This window comes from Pseudopodoces humilis, chromosome 20, assembly GCF_049639895.1.
Source record: "Pseudopodoces humilis isolate 2021_Gansu_Grassland_sample_001 chromosome 20, ASM4963989v1, whole genome shotgun sequence".
Lineage (NCBI taxonomy): Eukaryota > Metazoa > Chordata > Aves > Passeriformes > Paridae > Pseudopodoces > Pseudopodoces humilis.
In genome coordinates this window covers 404,662-426,336 of record NC_142219.1, presented here as the reverse complement: position 1 = coordinate 426,336, position 21,675 = coordinate 404,662, and the positions used below count along the sequence as shown (strand labels likewise).

The 21,675-nt window shown below is 46.0% G+C and overlaps 1 protein-coding gene across 2 annotated transcripts; it reads right to left on the bottom strand.

Moving 5' to 3' along the window:
• Nucleotides 1-2,014: 2,014 nt before the first annotated feature.
• On the bottom strand, nt 2,015-20,265 carry STX2 (syntaxin 2). Of its 2 annotated transcripts, XM_005524213.3 has the most exons (11): nt 20,123-20,265; nt 13,864-13,935; nt 13,287-13,386; nt 11,722-11,796; nt 11,229-11,302; nt 10,397-10,505; nt 8,626-8,699; nt 8,388-8,525; nt 6,935-7,045; nt 5,770-5,897; nt 2,015-4,076 (listed from the first exon to the last, which is right to left on the bottom strand). In XM_005524213.3, exons 1-10 carry the CDS (start codon nt 20,150-20,152, stop codon nt 5,814-5,816), a joined length of 867 nt encoding a protein of 288 aa, XP_005524270.1. In that variant the 5' UTR covers nt 20,153-20,265; the 3' UTR covers nt 2,015-4,076; nt 5,770-5,813. The 2 variants fall into 2 exon arrangements, with proteins under 2 accessions (XP_005524270.1, XP_005524271.1); XM_005524214.3 differs by lacking the exon at nt 5,770-5,897.
• Between the last annotated feature and the right edge of the window lie 1,410 nt (nt 20,266-21,675).

The following is a 21,675-nucleotide window of genomic DNA, read 5'->3' as shown; positions in this document are numbered from 1 at the left end:
GAGCCAGGGCAAGATAAGAAATGGGCAGAAAATCTAAGGCCACAGTCAGGTGGCTCAACAGCTGGGAATGTTTGATTTTGGAAAAGTGTCTTTGTTTAACAGCAACCTCTCAGTTCTGCCAGGAATTAAAGTGATGGCACAAAAAAGCACAAATATTTTCCTGGTCAGGTCCCGAGTCAGTCTGGAGACTGCAGAAGGCTGAGACCTCCATTTACCACCTCATTAAAGAAATTAAGGAGCAAAGGGAAAAGAGTCGCTCTGCAGAGCAAGTCAGCAAGCACCCAGCCCTGAGAGGAAAAGGGCACAGCAGCAAAAAGCAGCGGCCTCTGTGACTCCCAGAAGGGAATTAACCTGCACAAAGGTGATTGCTGAAGTTTTGAAAAGCCAGGTCAGCAGCAGCCACAAAGCCTAGAGAGAACTGAGACATATTTTGTGAAAATTAATCTTTTTCTTGTGTGTGTTTTTTGGTTTGTGTTAGGCTTTTGTGGTAATTTTTTATAAAAGTACTTGAGTAGTAAGGTGATGATTCAGGTTTTAGCACATGCTTTCCACTTTCTCAATACAAAACCCCCCAAGAATGTAAAAAGACAGTCCAGCCATGCTTTTGAGGGCCAGAACCCCTCCTGCCCAGCAGCCCCGTTTGGGTCAGGGACCAAGAGCCAACCTGCCGAGTTCTGCCAATGCAAACATCTGCATTGTGGCCAAATCCCTGGAGAAATCCTGGGGAAATGTGGAAAACCCTCTGAAACCTCTGCAGGGGAATGCTGCCTGGGATCTTGGAACCAGTAAAAGTTCAGCAGACTCCCCTGATGGCAGAAACCTTGCTGAGGTCATACAAGACTCAAAAAAATAAAACCCCTTCAAGTGCAGAAGAGTTTTGTGCAATCCCAACCAAATTACCCTGTAATGCACATTGAAGCTGCCCCTGCAAACCCCACAAGGAAGGACTTTGGAAAGGATATTCCCTTCCAAAAAGGGGTGCCAGGGCTGTTCCCAGAGGTGCCAGGGCTGTTCCCAGAGGTGCCAGGGCTGTTCCCAGAGGTGCCAGGGCTGTTCCCAAGGGTGCCAGGGCTATTCCCAAGGGTGCCAGGGCTATTCCCAAGGGTGCCAGGGCTATTCCCAAGGGTGCCAGGGCTATTCCCAAGGGTGCCAGGGCTGTTCCCAAGGGTGCCAGGGCTATTCCCAAGGGTGCCAGGGCTATTCCCAGAGGTGCCATCCAAGCCCCATGAACACATCACATCAAATTTAACACGGTGTAACCCAAGTCTTTAAATTCACACCCCCTGGGAGCACCCCCAACACAACCCGAAACAAAACCCACATCCAAACTGTGCTCTCAAAGCAACACTCAGCACTTTTATTTTAAATGATGGGATTTTTTTAAAGAAAAGCATCCTTCCTCACAGGCAGCAGCTCCCTCCTTTCCCTTTGTCTTCTCCACTTTATCAGGCTTCCACTCATCAAAACTCCAGTGGTGCTGATAAACAAAGCCTGCTCTGCCTGGAACTCTGTGCTGTGCTTCACACCACACAGCAGAGGCAGAATGAGGGCAGAACAGCTTGAGCCGACTCCATCGAGCTCCTTCCTGTCCAGGTTTGGCAGCAGACACCTGCCCATTTAAACAATCTGCTTTTGCTCATCCTGCACTTTGTAAGAGCAGCTATCTAACATATTCCCTGTGTTTTTACTGACATGTAGTCATTAACTGGGCATTTTCTAACTGCTTTGGTGTTCAATCTCAAACCTCACTGCTGTCAGACTGTTCCAGGAGCTGTCACAAATTATTTGTGTATGAAGAGAGCAGTCAATGAAACCTTGGGGTTTTCTCTAATAAAACTCCCCCATGGGCACAGCTTAAGTGAATATATCCCATTGTTTTCTTCCTAACTATCTCCACACTGTTCTGGTAAAAGGCTGCAGGAAAGCCACCACACCTTGCCCTGTGTTTGGTGTCACTCAGACACCTCCTGGGACACTCAGCAGCAGCAGCAGGACACACAGCAGACACAGCAGACTCGCTTAGATCAGTTTATTAGTGCACAGCTTAGAGATTTACTCCCCTCCAATATGAACCAAACAAAGAGGTTCATGTGAAAAGGTCTGTTTTGCTTTAAAACAAACTCACTGAGGCAGCTGTTCAACAAGAACTAAAAACTGTGGAGTAGCCTATTCAAATTTCTGGTCTTGATGGGCAGATTAGTGCATCACAGAGAACAGAATTCAACATGACAGCATTTGGAGGGGCAGTTTACATAAGCAGCTGGTAAACAGCAGGAGTGATTTTTTTTCCCCCATCTAATTTGCATATATGTATAAATAATATTTACTGATAAAAATCTAGAAAACTACAGAATAAAAAATATTTACCTAGAATGAGCATTAAGGCAATCCTTCCTTACTTTGCATGTAAACTTCCTCCCAAACATCAGTGAGCATTCTGGACTCAGAGGTAAAAGGAATTTGTTCATTGTTGAAGCCGAATTTTTCAAGCGACTTCTTTATGGCTGACTTGTAGAGAGACCAATAATAATAACAACAACAACAACGTGTGTTTTCTCTTTCCAACATGTTTGACATCTGAATAGCTCCAGCATTTTCACAGTACACCTGGACAGCAAAGCAGGAATACTCATGCATTTGACAGAAAGTGTAAACTTTGCTGACTTTTCTGAAGTCTGAATTCTCGCTTACTGAGTAACTTTGATCTCGGACACTTTCAACAAAACCTAAGTTTCAGGATTCTAAACTTTCAGGACTGAGTTACTGCAGTCAACATGAGAGCTGAATATCTGAAAACATTGATGAGTGTAGTTTTAGACTATGTTTAAAAAGGCACAAATTATCCTCTCCTCTATTTCTCTTAGAGTGTAAATATATCTACATATCTACATGGATATGCTTGAACAATGAGGAGTCACAAACCCAAGTTACAAATATTTTACACACAAAAATACAAAAATAACCTGTAACATTAAATGCAGTTATTTGGGTACATTTGAGTTCTATGAAGCTTTCAAGTCGTGCAAGCTGGCATTACATCAGGCATGTGTACACCAAAACACTTCATACATGTTATAGCCACACAGATCTCATAACAAATCAGTGTCTGGATTCAATTTCAGACTCTTCTGGGGGAGTTCATCCCCATGTGCTGTATTCATACATCAACATTTGCAAACTCCACAGCAAGGAAACTTGATTTGGCTTTATAAAGTCATTTTTGTCATACTCATATAAGCAACAAGGCTAAACTGATCCACCAGTTTCCTCTGCACAAGAATTACCTGTAAAAATTACCTGCTCAAGTGCAAATTCAGCATTGCAGAGCTGTATGCTTTTACCAGAAATGTTGCAATTAACTTTATATTAACCATGAAGGAAGTATTTAAAGCAATAACCTTGAAAGAAAAAATAAACAGGCAAGTGTAAAAAGGCTTTTTTTCTTCTCAGGTGTAATGCACTAGGCAGTTAAATGAGTGTCTTTTCAGGATAAAATATTTTAGCACTTGTTGGAGAAAAAGCATAAAGTTTCAATAGGTTTAGGTGACTAATTAATACAATTAAACACAAGGCTACATCTCATAAAAATATTCACAAGAGTGCTAACAAAGGCAGCACTGGCAAGGTACTTAAAGTCATGATTAGAGTTAGGTTAGCAATAGGAAAAAAAAGCCAAAAAAAAGTCAAAATTCAATAGTCTCTCAACTCCCTATTCCAACTGTAACACTGAGATGTGAAAAAACTCTAAGTTACTTTAGTTCAAAAGAAAGTTTCAGTCTTACAAGTGTCTAGTTTATGCTTCACAATCCATACACACCCTAATACATTCTGATTTTCATTTACAAGTAAACATTAAGAGTGATTTTTGCTTTCATTTTTAACCACTGCTGACAGGTCATCACCGTGGGACAGTGTAAGGCATCGTCTGTGGAAAAGGTCTGGTTTCACTGGAGATGTTTTGGAGTTCCTGCAGGCTGGGAACTCTTGGAATGTGCTTGCTAGGACAGAGTTGTTGCTAGGATAATTCCAAGTATCAGAAGCAATACAGTTACACAGATTATTATGAACATCAGTTTCTGCAGGGAAAAGAGAGAAAAGTTAAGAATGAAATACTTTGTCAGAGACAGAATTGTTTCGATGTATTCAGAGGCACAGTGCCACCCAGGCTGAGTGCTGGGATTCTCTTTCTAAGGAGCACTCGCTGCCATGATTTCCCGTTGTTCCCTGTTCCTAACATCCATGTAACCATAGCCACAAGCCTGGGCCATCTGTGCAACATTTCCCTCTTTTCCTTCACAGAATAATGGGCATTACTCGTGCCCAACTTCTGTAAACATCATTAGGAACAGATGTAGGTCAAGTCCAAGTAACTGCTCACTGCCACCCTCCTTGGATAAATATTTGCAGCCTGCTCAAACCTTCACATCTGCACCCTCAGTGGAATTCAGCAGGTCAGTGAAAACACTGCAGGTGCAGCTCAGAGGAGCTGTGAGGGTTAAACAAGGAGAGATGGTTCTGTGTAAATGCACCAAGGTGTGACTCTGGGTCAGGAATTCCTGACTGCAGGTAATGGCACAGTGAATGCTGCTCCCTGCCCACAAACCCCAGCTGACAGGAATCCCCAGCACCGAAACAAAACCTGAGATGTTAAGAGTGTTAGGACAGAAATGTGGATTTCTGATGAGTGTCTGAGCTGGTGCCTGCTCAGGGGCTCTGTGCAGAGCCTCAGGACACGGCAGGTTAAAAGCTGCACTGAGAGAAGTTATCTGCTGCTGCCTGCTGGCCTGGCTAAGCTTCATCTGGACAAGAACTGGTACTTAACTACAGCAAAAACACCAGCACTGGAAGAAATCTCATGTCCTGAACACGTTGTTATCTCCCACTGTCCCATTTAGTCTAGCACTAATAAACAGTTTCAAAGTAGGAAATTTGAAGATGTGCTCCAATCTGTCAGAGCCGACTTCACGGCTGCAGACATCTACACTTCAACAACTCTGCTTGAACCACAGAAACCCCACTGGACAAAGATCCAATACTGAGTATTCTGTCCTGTTTGCTGATGTGAGCTCTCGGGGTAAGAACCAGCACTGCCAGAGCTGGGGGCCAGCCCCGGGCACTCTGCAGCTCTGCTGGGCCTGGGGCAGCTCCCGTGGGCTCCCCGCGATGTTCTCCAGCACAGGACCTGTGCCAGGCCAGCAGTGGGGTCTCCAGGACAGCAGTGGGGTCCCAGACACAGCAGTGGGGTCCCAGGCACAGCAGTGGGGTCCCAGACACAGCAGTGGGGTCCCTGGGCACAGCAGTGGGGTCCCCAGGACAGCAGTGGGGTCCCAGACACAGCAGTGGGGTACCTGGGCACAGCAGTGGGGTCCCCAGGACAGCAGTGGGGTCCCAGACACAGCAGTGGGGTCCCCAGGCCAGCAGTGGGGTCCCCAGGACAGCAGTGGGGTCCCAGGCACAGCAGTGGGGTCCCCAGGACAGCAGTGGGGTCCCAGGCACAGCAGTGGGGTCCCTGGGCACAGCAGTGGGGTCCCAGACACAGCAGTGGGGTCCCCAGACACAGCAGTGGGGTCCCCAGACACAGCAGTGGGGTCCCCAGACACAGCAGTGGGGTCCCCAGGCCAGCAGTGGGGTCCCCAGGACAGCAGTGGGGTCCCCAGGACAGCAGTGGGGTCCCTGGGGTGCCCAGCCCTCCCCACACTGCAGGGAGGGGAAGGCTCAGCAGCACAGGACCGAGACAACGAGAGCCAAATTAGTTGATTAGTTACTTACTGCCACAGTGGCAGGCAGCCATGCATGCTGAGGTTATCCAAGCATCACCGAATACCCACAGACAAACCAATAATTAGAGCTACTATGGCAATCAACACCACTGACACAATGATAATTATCCACATTTTCTGTCAAGAAACAAGGTATTATTAATATTATGCACATTAGCACTTGCATTTATTTTCAACTTTTCAAGTAGTTTTTAGACCCACAAGCGCTTTCATTAAAGCCTCCTGCATTCTTAAATTGAGATAAATTTATCTGCACAATCTTGCAAGTGTAAGAATTAACATTTTTAAGCAGGTAAACTCGTGTGATTAATGCCTGTTCAGTTATCAGAGATGACACAAGCACTATTTACATACATATTAAGTGGGCTCTTTTAAGGCTTGTGAAAAGATCTTTTGTAAAGGACCAGGGGTGTTATCTCTATGTAGATCTCTATCTATAGAAAATGAATTATTCCCTCAAATCCAGCTCAGCATAACGAGCCTCAGCGAACTGCACAGCACAGCAAAAGGGGAAATTGGAATGTAAAAATAAACTACTTAGTAGTCTGATATCAGAATATATTATTTGGTGTCTGATGGGAGGAAAGATACCAAAACAAAGCAAGTGCCATGGAAAGTGCCAGAAGGTTTCCTTTGAACTCAAGTCCTGCACAAATTCAGTGTCACACCCTTTCCAGAGGGAAAATCCCCCTAATTTATCTATAAAACTAAAAATTACAAGCAGAATTTTGAAAAAATAAGCCTATTTCAGCAAAAGTACTTTTCTTTCTCCTGCTAGCAAATAGATTTTACAGCTTTAAATCCAGGTACGTTTACTTGTGATAAACAGCCTAAAACTTTTAAGGTTATTTAAAATGTGAATCATTTAAGGTACTGTGAAAGCTGGTAAGAAAAACACGTGAATTCATCCACTGGACTAATTAATAAATTCTTCTTTTGGGGTTTTTATACTCTGTACTGGCAGCTCTGAGCAGGAAATTGTGAACACACCCTTAGCTGTGCATGAACTGATCCCTTCTCCCAGTCCCAGAGGTGCCTGTGCTCTATTGGTATCACAGATTTTCAATATTAACTACAGCAAAACAATTCACACTGGAAGTGCTGCTGTGCTGAATTAAAACACTGCCTAGCACAATTACAGAAAGACAACATACCCTGCGTGCTTTGCTTTGATATTTCACTGCCTTTTTTGTCTCTTCTTTTGCATGTTCCACGTAATCTGTCGCATTCATCACGTTCTTTTCTATGTTGTTGATCATTTCACCCTTAAAACGAAATTTTGAAGAGAAAGCAGTATTGGAATGCGTGGATCTTTGTTTAATGAACCTAAAAGAAAGGCTCTAGAACATCAAGAATTGCTTTCACACATCAGTGACACACATACTGGGGATGACACCTTTTCTGCTTTGGCATGGAAAGGAAGAAGGGAATGAGAAGCCAGGCTCCCAGTTCTGACCATCAGGGCATGGTCACGAGCAGGGCAGGAGAATTCTCCCTGCTGCAGGAACAGGACTGACCACCTGCAACATCCCTGTGTGGGAGGGATGCTGAGCAGCCAGACACACTCCAGATCACAAAGCCCTGGTGTGTCTGCACTGGGAAAGAACACTGACTATTTCCACACAACAGCTGGCTAGGAAACACACACATGTGAGCTCCTCAGAGCTCAGGGACTAGCATGTCAATGCATGACAAATTCAAATTAATTATGAGCAGTGACATTTGGCAATGAAATGGAGGATTGGTGAAATATGACAGTAAGTCTGTTACCTGTGTCTCTGTCCATCAGAAGAAATAATCAGCAGCAGTAAACAGCAAAGCATTACAGAATGATGCACAAGTAACTTCAGTTCATGTGTAATTCAAAAGAAACCTGCTAACAATTTCTCTTGGCTGTGTATTTAATATCAAAGCAATAAAGGACTTCTAGAACAAAACCCAGTTACAAAAAACAGGCAAGTTTCTCTAACTTGCTTTTCAGGCAAGTTTCTCTTCTAACACTATTCTCTTCACTTCCCTGCAGAAGTCAAACCATTTCAAGATCAAACTTAGAAATACCTTTGTTGGATAATTGGTATTTAAAGACTAAAAATAGGACAGATTTCTGGACATGTCAAGACAAAGCCTATGAATACAAGAGATGACTTGAAAGCCTTGTCAAGCCCTTTACACTCCTGCTGGTGAACACAGCATTGCACTTCTGCATCAACTGCAAGGTGCACACAGCCTTGCTGACTGTCACTCCACTGGCTGAGAACCCAAAATGCCCAGGGTATTAACAGTGTTCCACGAGACAGTTTTCCTTACTTAAACATGCACAAAGATATTCCAGCATATTGCAGTTAATCAAACTGAAGAAAATATTAAATGTACTGACTGGAAGGCAAGTCTGTGGTCAGTTATTGAAAGCATAAGGACATTGAGGTGGTCAATTTGCCCACAACAAAACCAAGAGCCTCCAGTGATTAACTTCCATATATTCTAATCACAGTGCACAATCACTCTCGAGCTGCACTATCTGAATAAAACCAACTGCTTGTGCACATTGCAGAGGGGAAGAGGGAGCAAACAGCCCCCATCCCACAGATGTGCTTGACTGTCCTTTACCTGAGTCTCAACAAACATTGCCATGTCCATGAACATCTCGTGGAGCTCCCGAATGCTGGACTCCAGCTTCATGATATCCTTGTGGCGAGACTCGATCTCGTTCAGGGCTTGCCTGGTTATCTGCGAGTCTGATATGATCTTGGGGAGAATGCAGAGACACAGACACAGGTCAGTGCCAGCACACTCGTAAAGAGCAGGAGCAGCAGAACAGAGATGTAACTGGCCCAGAAATACATACATCAGAAGTGAAAATGGAAGGATTACCACTCTCTAGCATTTCTTCCAGCTCCTCATCGGTGGTGGTCTTTCCAGCTAGGATAGAAACAACAGGGCTTCACATAACATCACTTACTGAACACAACATTTCACCATCCAGAAGGATGACGAGTCAAAGACAATTCTTGCACTGAGATTTTGCAGGATAAAACCCTGTACCAAGGGCCATTTTGCACAGAACAAAATCCAGAAAGTATCGAGTAATAACCAGAAAACAGATGTAGATTCAAAGCTGCCATGGGGAATCCTGGTCAGGGCTGGCTCTCCCTGGCTGGTTGGGGTCTCTGTCAGATTCCAGAGCTTGATCAGAAACATTTACAATCTACATATGAACTCTGCTAAGTGGAGTGCTCTTCAGACCAGCATTTATTTATGTAACACTCAATATTTACCTATTCCGTTCCATTCCATCACGGCACACACTTCACCACTGCATGGGCAATAAAATCTTTATGTAAATTTGATTTTACTGACCCAGGATTCCATTCACAGTCCTCAGAGAGGATGAGAACCCCCAGTGCACCTCCAGTCCTGCTCTGATGCAGTTTAGTACTGCATGTCTGAGCAAACTGAATCCTATTGATCACACTTGTACAGCAAATGCAACACATTCAAATGACTTGCACTGTACACTTCTAACAATTACACATCAAATCCCTGTTCTTCCAATGAAAAATCAGCTGAATATCTGCACCAACTTATGGAATGCTGCTCCATCAGGCAAAAGCTACAGTTTGAATATTATTTTCTGATGTTAATACCCAAGAATGCTGCAAAACCTGCTTTAAAATCTGTAGTGCTTAAGAAAAGCTGAAGGCTCCAATTGGGTCATAACAACTTCAACTTAACCATGTCCTGAGGTATCAGGGTCCCTCCCCTCAAACACAAGAAAAGAACAACTTAACCTGCCTAATAAACGTTACTGAAATGCTGAATTGAGCCATTACCATGAGAGGCTAATGACAAATTTGAAAAGCACACGAGAAGCAAAATTTTCTTATAATTTGCCAGTTTCCCTGTTTGCATTCCCTGATTTAGCAATGTATGTATTGACTTCTATAAAGCACATTAAAAAAACTACTGATTTTAGGTACTTTTTAGACACCTTCCAAGGTAGATACTGTACTTCAAAGTAAAGTCAGGAACCTTTCTAAATACTTCCAATTCATTATTAGGAGTAAGTCATATGTGAGTCAGACAACAAATGATTAAAGTGCATTTAACAGCAGCACTGATTTTATGCCAGATGAATTTACCAAGTGTCCTTGTAGATAAAAATGGGACCACATAAAAAGAGCTGTTATCCTGTTAGGCATGTTAATTTTGGAATGGCTTTTAATAACACTTGCTGTTTCAGAATGCAGCTTTTCTTGATGCTTCATTTAAAACTGCAATATTGGAAGTAAATGAAGCAAAGGAAAAAGATCATTTCTTTAAGAATTTTCAATCTAAAGGAAATTATTGAGTTTTCTCTCTTTACAGCCGTTCTAAAAAGAGTAACAGCAAGGAGTTTGTGCCAGGCAGTAAAACTGTTTCTGTTCTCTCATACCCTCTGAGATGCTGTCCACCCTCTGCTGCTCTGTACCACATTTAATGACTGAGGAACGAGGGGGGCAGTGAGAAGCAGTGACTGATGCTGTTTGGAGCTCTGTACCACATTTAATGACTGAGGAACGAGGGGGGCAGTGAGAAGCAGTGACTGATGCTGTCTGGAGCACACCAAGGTCACTCACTGATCTCCAGCTGTCGCTGTATGCGGCCCTTGCTGCGCTCCCGGAACAGCGTCTGCGTCTCGTTGTACTCCGTCATCACCTCCACAAACTTGTGAGCCAACACTGAGTGCTGCAGTGGGACAGACAGCAGGACAAGGGGCATCAGGGACAGGGACACAGGGGGACAGAGGGACAGACAGCAGGACAGACAGCAGGACAAGGGGCATCAGGGACAGGGGAACAGGGGGACACAGACAGGGACACAGAGAGGAACAGCAGAGAGGGAGAGACGGGGACAGCAGAGGGACAGCAGAGGGACAGCAGAGGGACAGCAGAGGGACAGCAGAGGGGACAGACAGGGACAGCAGAGGGACAGCAGAGGGACAGCAGAGGGACAGCAGAGGGACAGACAGGGACAGCAGAGGGACAGACAGGGACAGCAGAGGGACAGCAGAGGGACAGCAGAGGGACAGACAGGGACAGCAGAGGGACAGACAGGGACAGCAGAGGGACAGCAGAGGGACAGCAGAGGGACAGCAGAGGGACAGACAGGGACAGCAGAGGGACAGCAGAGGGACAGCAGAGAGGACAGACAGGGACAGCAGAGGGACAGACAGGGACAGCAGAGGGACAGCAGAGGGACAGCAGAGGGACAGCAGAGGGACAGCAGAGGGACAGACAGGGACAGCAGAGAGGGCCATTTCTGTCATACAGCAACAACTCTGCACAACTCACAGTGGCACTTCCAGCCCAACAAAGCACCACACAGGCTCTGAAGTGAGTCCAGAACAGTTCAACTCATTCTCCACTCTACCAGAATCCACTGATTTTCTTTGAGCTGAAGGAATCCTACCTGTGTTTTTCTGATCCTGACGTCCACTGATGTCCGATTCGCATTTTCACCCTGATCAAAACTCTGCTCAATAGCTGAGAACAAGACAGGAGAACTGAGTCAATGTCAGTTATTTAACAGCCCAATTGCTTTGTAAATATTATTATTATTTTTTAAAGGTACAAGTTCCCCAGAGACGTGTGTAACATTCCAGCGGAGGGAGGTGGCAGTGATATATAAGTAAAATTTTAAAATAATTTTGATATTTGGTAGAGGTCTTTAAACACAGTAACTGCTTCACTCATACTCTTAACAGAGTCACACTAATGTCTTTTACACTGGAAACATTTTAAATGGTGTCATTTTGCAGTTAAAGTTAATCTTCTCCCAAAGTATCACCCCCAGAAAAGCACTTCAGCTGCAGAAGACATTTCTATATGGAGGAACTACTTTGCATTGTCATTTTCTGGGTGATTCCTGAAAGCAAGGGGCTTTATTTGTCCTCACAACTTACCCTTTAGCCTGGCCCGGATTTTATTAGCAATCTTCTTTATTTCCTCATTTAGTTCTTCAAGTTCTTCCTTTGTTCCTTTAAAAAATGTATTTTTTGAACTGTTAATGATTGATAATAGTAAGTCAGCAAGAGTCTACGAATCTACCTCGCAATCTCAGAATTTTATTCAGTACAACTATGCAGAGTTGAAGTTTATTATCCTCCTAAGTACTTTAAATACTGTTTTTATAATAGCAACCATTGGGTTCTTGCTTCTTATGGCAGGCTTACCCCTGGGAAATGTTATTACTACCAAATCTTCAACTAAACCAGGTGCTAAACAGTTTCTAACACTTTCAGGGTAATGTTAATTTGCCAGTCAAAAGTTAAATGCTGCTGAGTTGCAGGTGAGCACACAGATTGATCTCCCCTTTTTCTCTGTGTGCTGTGCACCACCTGAACAGCACCATGTGTGTGCCAGGCACTGCCTGCAGCCTGGGAGGGATCTCACCCACAGCACCCAGGAGAGCTCTGCCACCTCTCTGTCACCTCTGCCACCTCTCTGCCACCTCCCTGCCATCTCCCTGTCACCTCTGCCACCTCCCTGTCACCTCTGCCACCTCCCTGTACCTCTCTGTCACCTCTGCCACCTCCCTGTACCTCTCTGTCACCTCCCTGTCACCTCTGCCATCTCCCTGCCATCTCCCTGCCACCTCCCTGTCACCTCTCTGTCACTTCCCTGCCACAGGGCTCTCTCGGGACACATCCACAAGAACACTCACTGCTCACAGGTGCTCATTTCAACATTCAGACGAGCCCTGACTAAACCTGGGGGTCACTGAAGAAGCAGCCTGCAAAACCAGCTGGAGGAATACAAACACACACGAGGAGAACAGGGGGACAGGATAAAGTAACACCCCAAGTCCAGTTCCCATCAACAGGACAAAATAACAAGATAAATGTCAAGCCAGCATTGCAACATTCAAACAAAAAATATCTCAGCATCTTTTCTTCCCTTTTCTTTGAGCCCTGCCCGCAAGCACAGCCACGCCTGGAGCCAGCAAGGGCTGGCAGCAGGGAAGGTTCCAGGGCTCTGTTCCCTGAACTGCCGAGTTCTCTGCTCAGAAAGCACAACTCCAGCCCCAGCTTTGGGGACAAAGCTCCAGAAAAGGAACTGTGAGCAGCTGCTGGCTCTAGGGTCACACAGCACCCTGACCCCACCGAGGAATGGACAGAACTGACAGTGCAAGCTTCAGCTGACAGCATCCACCTTTTCACAAATGGGAGGAAACACAAGTAACCTCTCTGTTTGTGAAGAAAAACACCCATATTAAACTGAGTCTTGCTCTAGGAAAGATTTGGATAATACAAGAAATATTCTGAATGCACATTTTTCAAATGAGACCTAAAAAAGGTCAAAATAAACAAATGAAAGTATTAATTCATTATTAAGAAATAAAATACTTGCTTAGTTTTACATTTTGCATTCTGAACACCTGAAGTTGTATTCCTATGGACAGCTAAAACAAGCAGTATTTCAGAATATCCAACCACACTTATGTGACATCTCAAATATTATTACTCACTTCCTTCAGGATTTGGTGCTGACAGGATAATGCTGTGCTGCTTCTTCACTTCTTCCACATTTTGTGCTATTTTTGCTATATTATTTCTAATTTCCTCAACCTAGAGGAAGAGAAATATGACAAAGACAACATTAGAATAATTTAGGGCCAATATTAAAAAAGAAAACAACTCCTAAAAAACCCCAAACTATTTCATCTGTAAGCAGCAGAGAAAGAAATCCCAGCAGAAATGTCAACATTTGAACAGTCTGTAATTATTTTTTTTAAACTAAAACCCAGTATTGTTAATAGCAAATATATTCTCAACGGCCAAAAGCTTAAGTGATAATATTCCTAATAAACAACTATTTTAAAATTCTATTAGCAAATTTCTTGTTGACAGGGAATTAAAACCATTTCTCTGCAATAAATGCAGAAAATACCCTGAAATAAACTAATAAAGCATTACCAACATTTGTTTTGGCATACAGTTACAAACCATACTGGGGAGGATGAATCGTTAAACCTCATTGCTGGAATTAAAATGCAGAGAGAAAACAGCCAGTCTTTAATCCATGGTGAAAACTGTTGAGTTTACCTGTTGGAAGAAGTCATCCATAAAATGGTCTTTTTCAATGATAACTGTCTCCCCATCTTCATTTCCTTTATGCTGTGAAGGACAACAAACACAAATCTGTGAGATCGACTGCAGGACGCCGTTCTGAAGAAACTTCTGCCATTGCTCCAGCACACACATTTTCATCAACAGGCTGCAAAGCCAAGGAAGTTTTCCTTTTCTGAGGACTGCAATCCAAAACCAAATAAGCAGAGAGGCCGCAGGAAGTCAAGTGACTGCAAGAGAGCAGTGCAAGAAATGCAGAGTGCAGAGAGCCTGTGCTGTCCCCAGGCAGGCACCAGAACAAAACCCACAGGCTGCTGCTCCTGCCCTGCTCCCAGGGCTGCCATCCCCAGCAGCTCACCCCTAAACCAGGAATCAGGGGGTGATAAACCCCAGAGCCTCTGCCACACACCCAGCACATTCCCCAGCCCACAGCCAGCCCATGGAGCCTCAGTTCTTACCCTGGCAAAAGACACAATTAACATGCATCATATGAAGGCAAAGAGATAAAGCTTGTCTTCTTTAATTCCTCTCACTGTTTAGTTCAAACTGACTGTATGGAGTGCACTTAATGAAAATTAGAACAAAACATTAACATACAGTCATCAGGTTATCCATTAGGAAAAAAAAAACAAACTACAAGATAATTGTCATGAAGGGATTTTCATTCCAAGACACCTTTTTTTTTCTTACAAGGCCATCTGATCTACTAACACCTACTTTCTGCTCCTAACCTCTGATCCTATTACCCAAGAAGTTTGGTTCTGGCTTCTTTAAATTACATGAGATATGCATTGTTTGCATGACAATTCTGCAATTTAATCCAGTGTCAAACACTGCTATTATCTTATAAAGAAGTTACTGTCAATTAAGATCTGTGCATCAAAATCTACGAGTGCCCCAAACGTTCAGGGAGAAGTTACAGACCCGGTGCCAGCTCCTCTCCTGCAAACTCAGGGAATGCCTGAAGCCCTGGGGGAACACAGGCTCAGAATCCATCAGGGTTTGTGCTCAGGGGAAAGGATGATGTCCCACTGAAACACAGGAACGAGAGCTCAGTGCCCCCCTGGCCCATCAGGGACTCAGGGGAAAGGATGATGTCCCACTGAAACACAGGAACGAGAGCTCAGTGCCCCCCTGGCCCAGCCCCACAGGGCTGGGGACCACTGAGGACTCCATCACTCACTCATTCCGGGGAGATAAGCTAGAACTCAAATTCCCTGTCCTTACAGATTGCCATCAATGAACAGTCTTGCTCAACACAAACAAAGGAGGAAGTCTGTGCCCCAAGAAAGTCACCCAAAACTTTACCATTCCCAAGACTGGGCTGCTACTAAGACACAAGCTCTAATATTTAAGAAGGAGCTATATTTTAAAGACATTTAATTTCATTATCTATGCAAAACAACACTTTCTATTTACTGAGTAAAGAATATTTTTTTTGCTTGTTCATAACTGCATCCTATACTTCGTTATTTGAACTAAAAATAATGAAAACACCATCTACTAAGAGATTCAGAATGCCAGCTTTTGGTTTGATGAGATCCTAGTAAAACACATAACACCGGAGTGAATCCTAAAGGAACGAAAGGCAGAGCTGTGACTCAGGAATGTGTCTGGAGATCTCAGCTGGGAGGCAGCTGATCGTGGCTCTGCAGCCCACAGCCCGTGCCACCTGTATTTCACTTTCCTACTTGGCTGCCATGGTACCACTGACAGATCAATTTGCTCTCTACAATTTGTTGAAGGATTTATGGACAGCCTACCTCAGTCACCAGCACTTGAGACACCTGAGAAGTTTGTCAACCTCTGTTCTTTTATACTCATAAATCATCTCTTACCTAAAATACAGCTCATCTGCTGACTCTCTTCAAGTGATGTGCTTCCGTGCCTCTCTTGACAAGCACACAACTGACCAAGAACTCACTTTAATCAGGGTTTAGCAGAAACACACTGCTCTCCCTGGACTTCACCTCCCCAGTACAAGCAGTATCACAAAGAGCTGATAAAAAGTTTCACGTCAATGCCAAGATCAACCTAATAAAGTCTGTTTGCAGCTCCTACCTTGACCTTGGGACTCAAAGTCTGGGACACAGAGCTCCACAAACATCCAGGGAGCTGTAGATCCCTGCAGCCCCCTCAGGAGGAGCTCTGCTTTGGCTGGGACGGGTAACTCTCCTCACAACAGCTGGCAGGGCTGTGTTTGGGGTTTGTGCCCCACCAGGGCTGGCAACAGGGATGTTCCAGTTACAGCACCCACAGAGTCAGGGCCTTTTCTGCTCCCCTCCAAGGGGGCTGGGGGCACAGATGGGACCCAAGGGACACTGCAGATCACACTGATTATGCTCAGTGCATGAAGCTGAAGCGAGAAGCAAGGGGGGCACCTTCAGTGTTAGGACATTTTGTCTTCCCCAGTCACTGCTCTGTGTGACAGAGCTCTGCCTTCCTGGGAATGGCTTGACCCCTGCCTGTCCACTGGAAGTAGGAAGGAATTCCTTTTTTCACTCTGTTTGAGGGCAGCTTTTGCTTTACCAATTGAACTGCCTTTGTTCTCAATCCATGAGTTTTCTCACTTCTGGAATTCTGCCCCATCCCACCAGGGAGAGCGAGGGAGCAGCCGTGTGCTGCTCTCGCTGCCAGCAGGGTTAAAATACAGATATTCTCACAATAGCATTTCTCAGCTCCAAGCAGAAGCTGTCCTGATGGTTTATGGAACTTCTGCCACTTCCACTACCTTACGGAACTGCAGAAATAAGTCAGGCTGGAGGTATCTTAGTAATTACTGACCTTTGAAACTGGAAACAGCTTTTGACTGAAAAACGTGACTATGACTTGCCCTTGAAGTTCCATGCAAGGTTAGCTGTTTCCCAGTGCAGATCACGTGTATTCCTCTGGCAGGCTGCAAGGACCAGAAGTGACCATTCTCCCAGGGAAGCAGCCCAAGGAGCAGGTCACAGTGTCACAGCTCCTCCTCACAGCAGCCGTGTGTGCAGAACCCTTCTGCATCCCAGGAGGGCTCGCACAGGGCCAGGGAGAGCTGAGGCAGCCCGGGCAGGTCAGTCACTGCCAGGTATCAGCAGCAGGGCTGGAGGAGCTCAGCAGCACCAGCTGCCAAAGCAGCCCAGGGCTGCCAGGGCACACAGCTCATCCTCAGCTCCGAGGCTGAACCCAGCCCCGCGTCACAGGCTGACTCAGGGGAAAACAACAGCCCTGTTTTCTCCTGCTGCAAAGCCTCACTTTGTGTTTGCTTCCACCCAATTCCAACAATTCTAACCCCTGTGACTGTGCTTCTTCACCTGCTCCTAAACACTTCTAAGGGCACTGTGTGTGCAAAAATCAGCTCAGAAAAAAAATCAGTGCAGTTCTCTTCGAGTTACAGGTCCTTGCCTAAAAAAACCTGCAGTCAAATATGAACTTATAGCTTGCTGTGGAATACTCATTTTTCAAAGATTCTATGTAACAGATCTTCATTAACACTCACGAGGAAAGAAATACAAAAATCAAATATTTTAAATTATTCACCAATCAAGCATGAAAAATGAGTTCCAGGTATAGAATGGAAAATATATATATATATATATATAAAAAAAAAAAAAAAAATGGATAGACAGGTCTGCATCCACTTCAGTGTGTCACAAGGGGGAAATTCTGGAGCCATATGGACAATGCAGCCCAAACCTGAGATCCAAAACAGGACTCTGCTTGAGCAGAGGTTTGTGTCTAACCTTGTTCTGAGATGACTGAACAACAAAAAGAAAGTATGAGTAAGTTTTATTACCAGACCTTTAAAGTGCCATCTGTTTGTAATACCTGAAGTTAGCCAAATGTGCACGTGGGAACACGGATGGCTCCTTCAGAGCCCTGGTACATGGACTTGTGTCTGTGAACAGCAAACCACTGAAGGCTGGGAGCACATTTTGCAATCATAGCTATGTACTTTCCTTCTTCTCTAAACACCCACTACAAACCACTGCTGAAAACAGGGTATTGGATCAGAGAACCTTTTAATCTGACACTTATTTGTGCTCAAAATAACTAAAATCAGTCTAGGATTTGCTCAATTGACCCATTAATTGTATTAAAGGACAATTCAACCAGCTTAAAGAAGTTCATTTGGGCCTGTTTGCAGTAGTTCAGAAATGACATTAAAACAACCCCCTAAAATTGAACAAATACAATTATGGTTGCCATCTTCTGCAAAAGCACATACTTCACAAAACTTCTTTGAGCTAAGAAAACAAGAGGAAGCAGCATTATCTGAAGGCTGTAAAATCTGCATGTCATCAACCATTTCTTTCTCCAGCAATTGACAGCCTAAACATACTGTACTAACAAAATTATCTGACAGTCATGTTAATGAACCACTAACATTAATAGGCAGCATTTCTCCCTCTTCTTTACAATGATCTAGGAAAAACTAGTGTCAAAATATTTTGCTTGCTGCCCAGTAAAATTCAGGAACAGGAAAATGAGGACACGGGGAATGAGCATTTCTGCCAGGGTAACACTGTGCTAAGTTAAAACACGCCAGTGTAGGCTGGGACCTTTGCAACTCCTCATGTCCCACAGCAGTTCTGGAGGGAGCTGGCAGGTGAGGAATGACCAAAGGAACACAACAAAATCCTCGTGTTAAGGAAAAGAGACAAGGTAGAGTTATTTCTGAGGACTCTGCAGGCCTAGGCCTGTTTGAAAACCACAATGTCTATTTCTACTCTTAATGATTTAGCCAAATGAAATACAATGAAACTACATTAACAAACCTAAACACTTTGGAAAATAGGCAAACAAGTGTTAGCACTTTATTTCTTCAGATTCACTGTTCCTTTGCAGAGCATCTGACCCATGCATTAAGCATCTCTGTTCAAAGCATTTGTTCTATGAAAGGAAAACCACCTCACAAAACCACTGCACTTCTGATATTTCAGATAAAGATGTAAGATGGAAGCTGCTACTTCAATGAGTTGCCAGTGGAAATGGAAATATCCATCCATGCAACTTGACAAAACTTCAGGTCAACTACACACACTTGTAAACATAGACTAGATCTTCAGTAACTCTTACCGTCATTTCATGGTTAAATATTTTCTTCATTAGAAAAAAGTATTTAAGTCTCTAAGCTATTTATTAATTCTACAAGCAGTAAAAATTACATTGATGAACATATGAAGGCTGATATATATTTAAAAAGCAGCCAACTGCAGAAATGTCACCCAAAACTACTAAAAATACTAAAGCTGACTCAAAAATTCCTCTGTACAGCTGCATTAAACACTTTTAACCCTGTCAATGGGGGGTGTGTCAGGGTGTGGTACTGGTTTCTTCCATTTACAGAAACACAGAACAGGATTAAGTCTACAGGTATAGAATTATAAATCTAAAGCAAATTTGGATCACTATTGGTTGCTTCCTCTGTCTGGAAGCACACACCAGCACCAAAATCTGGCATGTGTTCCCACGACCTGGACATGCTCAGAAACAGGGAAAGGAAATAAGGACACTTGAAAGAAATGACACTGGTTTTTTGGCATGACTCCAAAACATCATTCCTGGTAGAGAAACTGTAATTCAATAATCCTGAAACTTTTCCAATGTCAATTCATCCTTTCAGAGAGAAAGGCAAAGAGACTTGTAATTCCATCACTAGAGATGGAGCTTCCAAAATGTATTTTATGATCCAGAAGATGAAAGAGCCCCAGACCTGAATGCAGCTCAACACAGCCCAACTTCTCCTCATACGTGGAGTAATGGAACTATCACAGGAACTCCTGTGTGTTCTCCATTTCCATTTCTTTTCAGGAAAGAAACAAAACAAACCCAAAACAAAAAACCTCAAATATCCTTTTATTTTACCCAAGCCATATCCTGTTGCAGACAGACTGATGGTGCCTCTCCCCAAACTCTCCCTTCTTTTTTAGGATACTGTTTCCAAAGCACAGATGAGGGAAAGGAAAAGAGCGTATAAACAGAAGCAGCTACCATTTTGTAAACACGCGGAAAATCCAGCTCGCAGAGCGCTTTCCTGCCGCATCACGGCCCAAGAGCTCCCGGGCGGCCAAACCCACCCCGCTACACCCCGGGCGGCTCCGGCACGGCATTACCGGGGGAATTTAGCGGAATTCAGCGCCGCCCGAGCCGCTTCGCAGAGGCCAGGGAGAAGCGGAGCCCTAGGGATCGCGGAGGGTGGAACCGCGCTGCCAGAGCCGGGGGATCCCGCCCCGCCCGCCCCAGCGCCCCGCACCTCCGCCAGGTCTGCCAGCCGGTCCTTCATCCCCGCCGCGGGCCCGCTGCCCTCCGCTGCTTCCGCGGGGCCCGCCCGCACCGCGCACGCTCGGCCGCTCCGCGGGCTCGGCCGCACAGCGAGCGGGATCGGCCCGGGGCGGGATCGGCCGCGGGGAGGAACCGGGGCGGGATCGGCCGCGGGGAGGAACCGGAGCGGGGAGGGACCGGCAGCCAGCGGGGAGGGACCGGCAGCCAGCCCCTGCGGGCCCCGCCCGGCGCCCTGACGTCTGACGGCACGGTGGGCGGGGAGCGGGCACAGAACGGAGCGGGCACTGAGGGGAGCGGGCACTGAGCGGGACCGGCACTGAGGGGAGCGGGCACTGAGGGGAGCGGGCACTGAGGGGAGCGGGCACTGAGGGGAGCGGGCACTGAGCGGAGCGGACACACAGCGGAGCGGGCACAGAGCGGAGCGGGCACAGAGCGGAGCGGGCACTGAGGGGAGCGGGCACTGAGCGGGACCGGCACTGAGGGGAGCGGGCACTGAGCGGAGCGGGCACTGAGGGGAGCGGGCACAGAGCGGGACCGGCACTGAGGGGAGCGGGCACAGAGCGGGACCGGCACTGAGGGGAGCGGGCACAGAGCGGGACCGGCACTGAGGGGAGCGGGCACAGAGCGGGACCGGCACTGAGGGGAGCGGGCACAGAGCGGAGCGGGCACAGAGCGGAGCGGGCACAGAGCGGGACCGGCACTGAGGGGAGCGGGCACTGAGGGGAGCGGACACACAGCGGGGCCGGCACTGAGGGGAGCGGGCACTGAGCGGGACCGGCACTGAGGGGAGCGGGCACTGAGCGGGACCGGCACTGAGGGGAGCGGGCACTGAGCGGGACCGGCACTGAGGGGAGCGGGCACTGAGCGGAGCGGACACACAGCGGGACCGGCACGGCTGCGGGCGGCCAGGAGCGGTCGGTTCGGCCCCGTTCCGGAACGGGCTGGACACATCCAGACCCCGGCTGGACCCGGCCCTGTGTCACCCGCGCCAGGTGACCCTGCCTTGCGCGGCGCTTGGAGCGGATGGTCTCCAGAGCCAAGCCCAAGTGTTCTGGGAGACGCGAATGCGCCGAGGGCGCGTCAGCGGAGAAATCCTCGGTGCGGGAGAGCTCAGGTGTGCTCCAGGGAATTCCCGTCCCACCAGGGATCCCCACGAGGAGTTATAACTCGGTTGCGGGAGATTGTAGTGAGAGAAAGAGCTGTAAAAAGGTGTGATCTGGTTATTTTTCAGTGGTACAAGCTTGTCTTAAAGGCCTGAGAGTTTGTAGGAGAGCATGCACGGACTGTGGAAGGCAGTACTCCTTTATACCACTCCTCACCTGCATCTGCAAACACTTTGTACCTGCTGCCTTCTATTCTGTATGTTTACCTGTGTCAGGCTTGCTAAGTTTGTTTACCGTTGACCTGAGTTAAGATACAGGGGATGTAAAGGCCTTTTCAAAATAATTATTCTGCCAATTGCCTACGGATCTCACGGACTCTAATCTTTGTGTAGTGATCTAACAAGTGTTTTGCTGCCTTTGC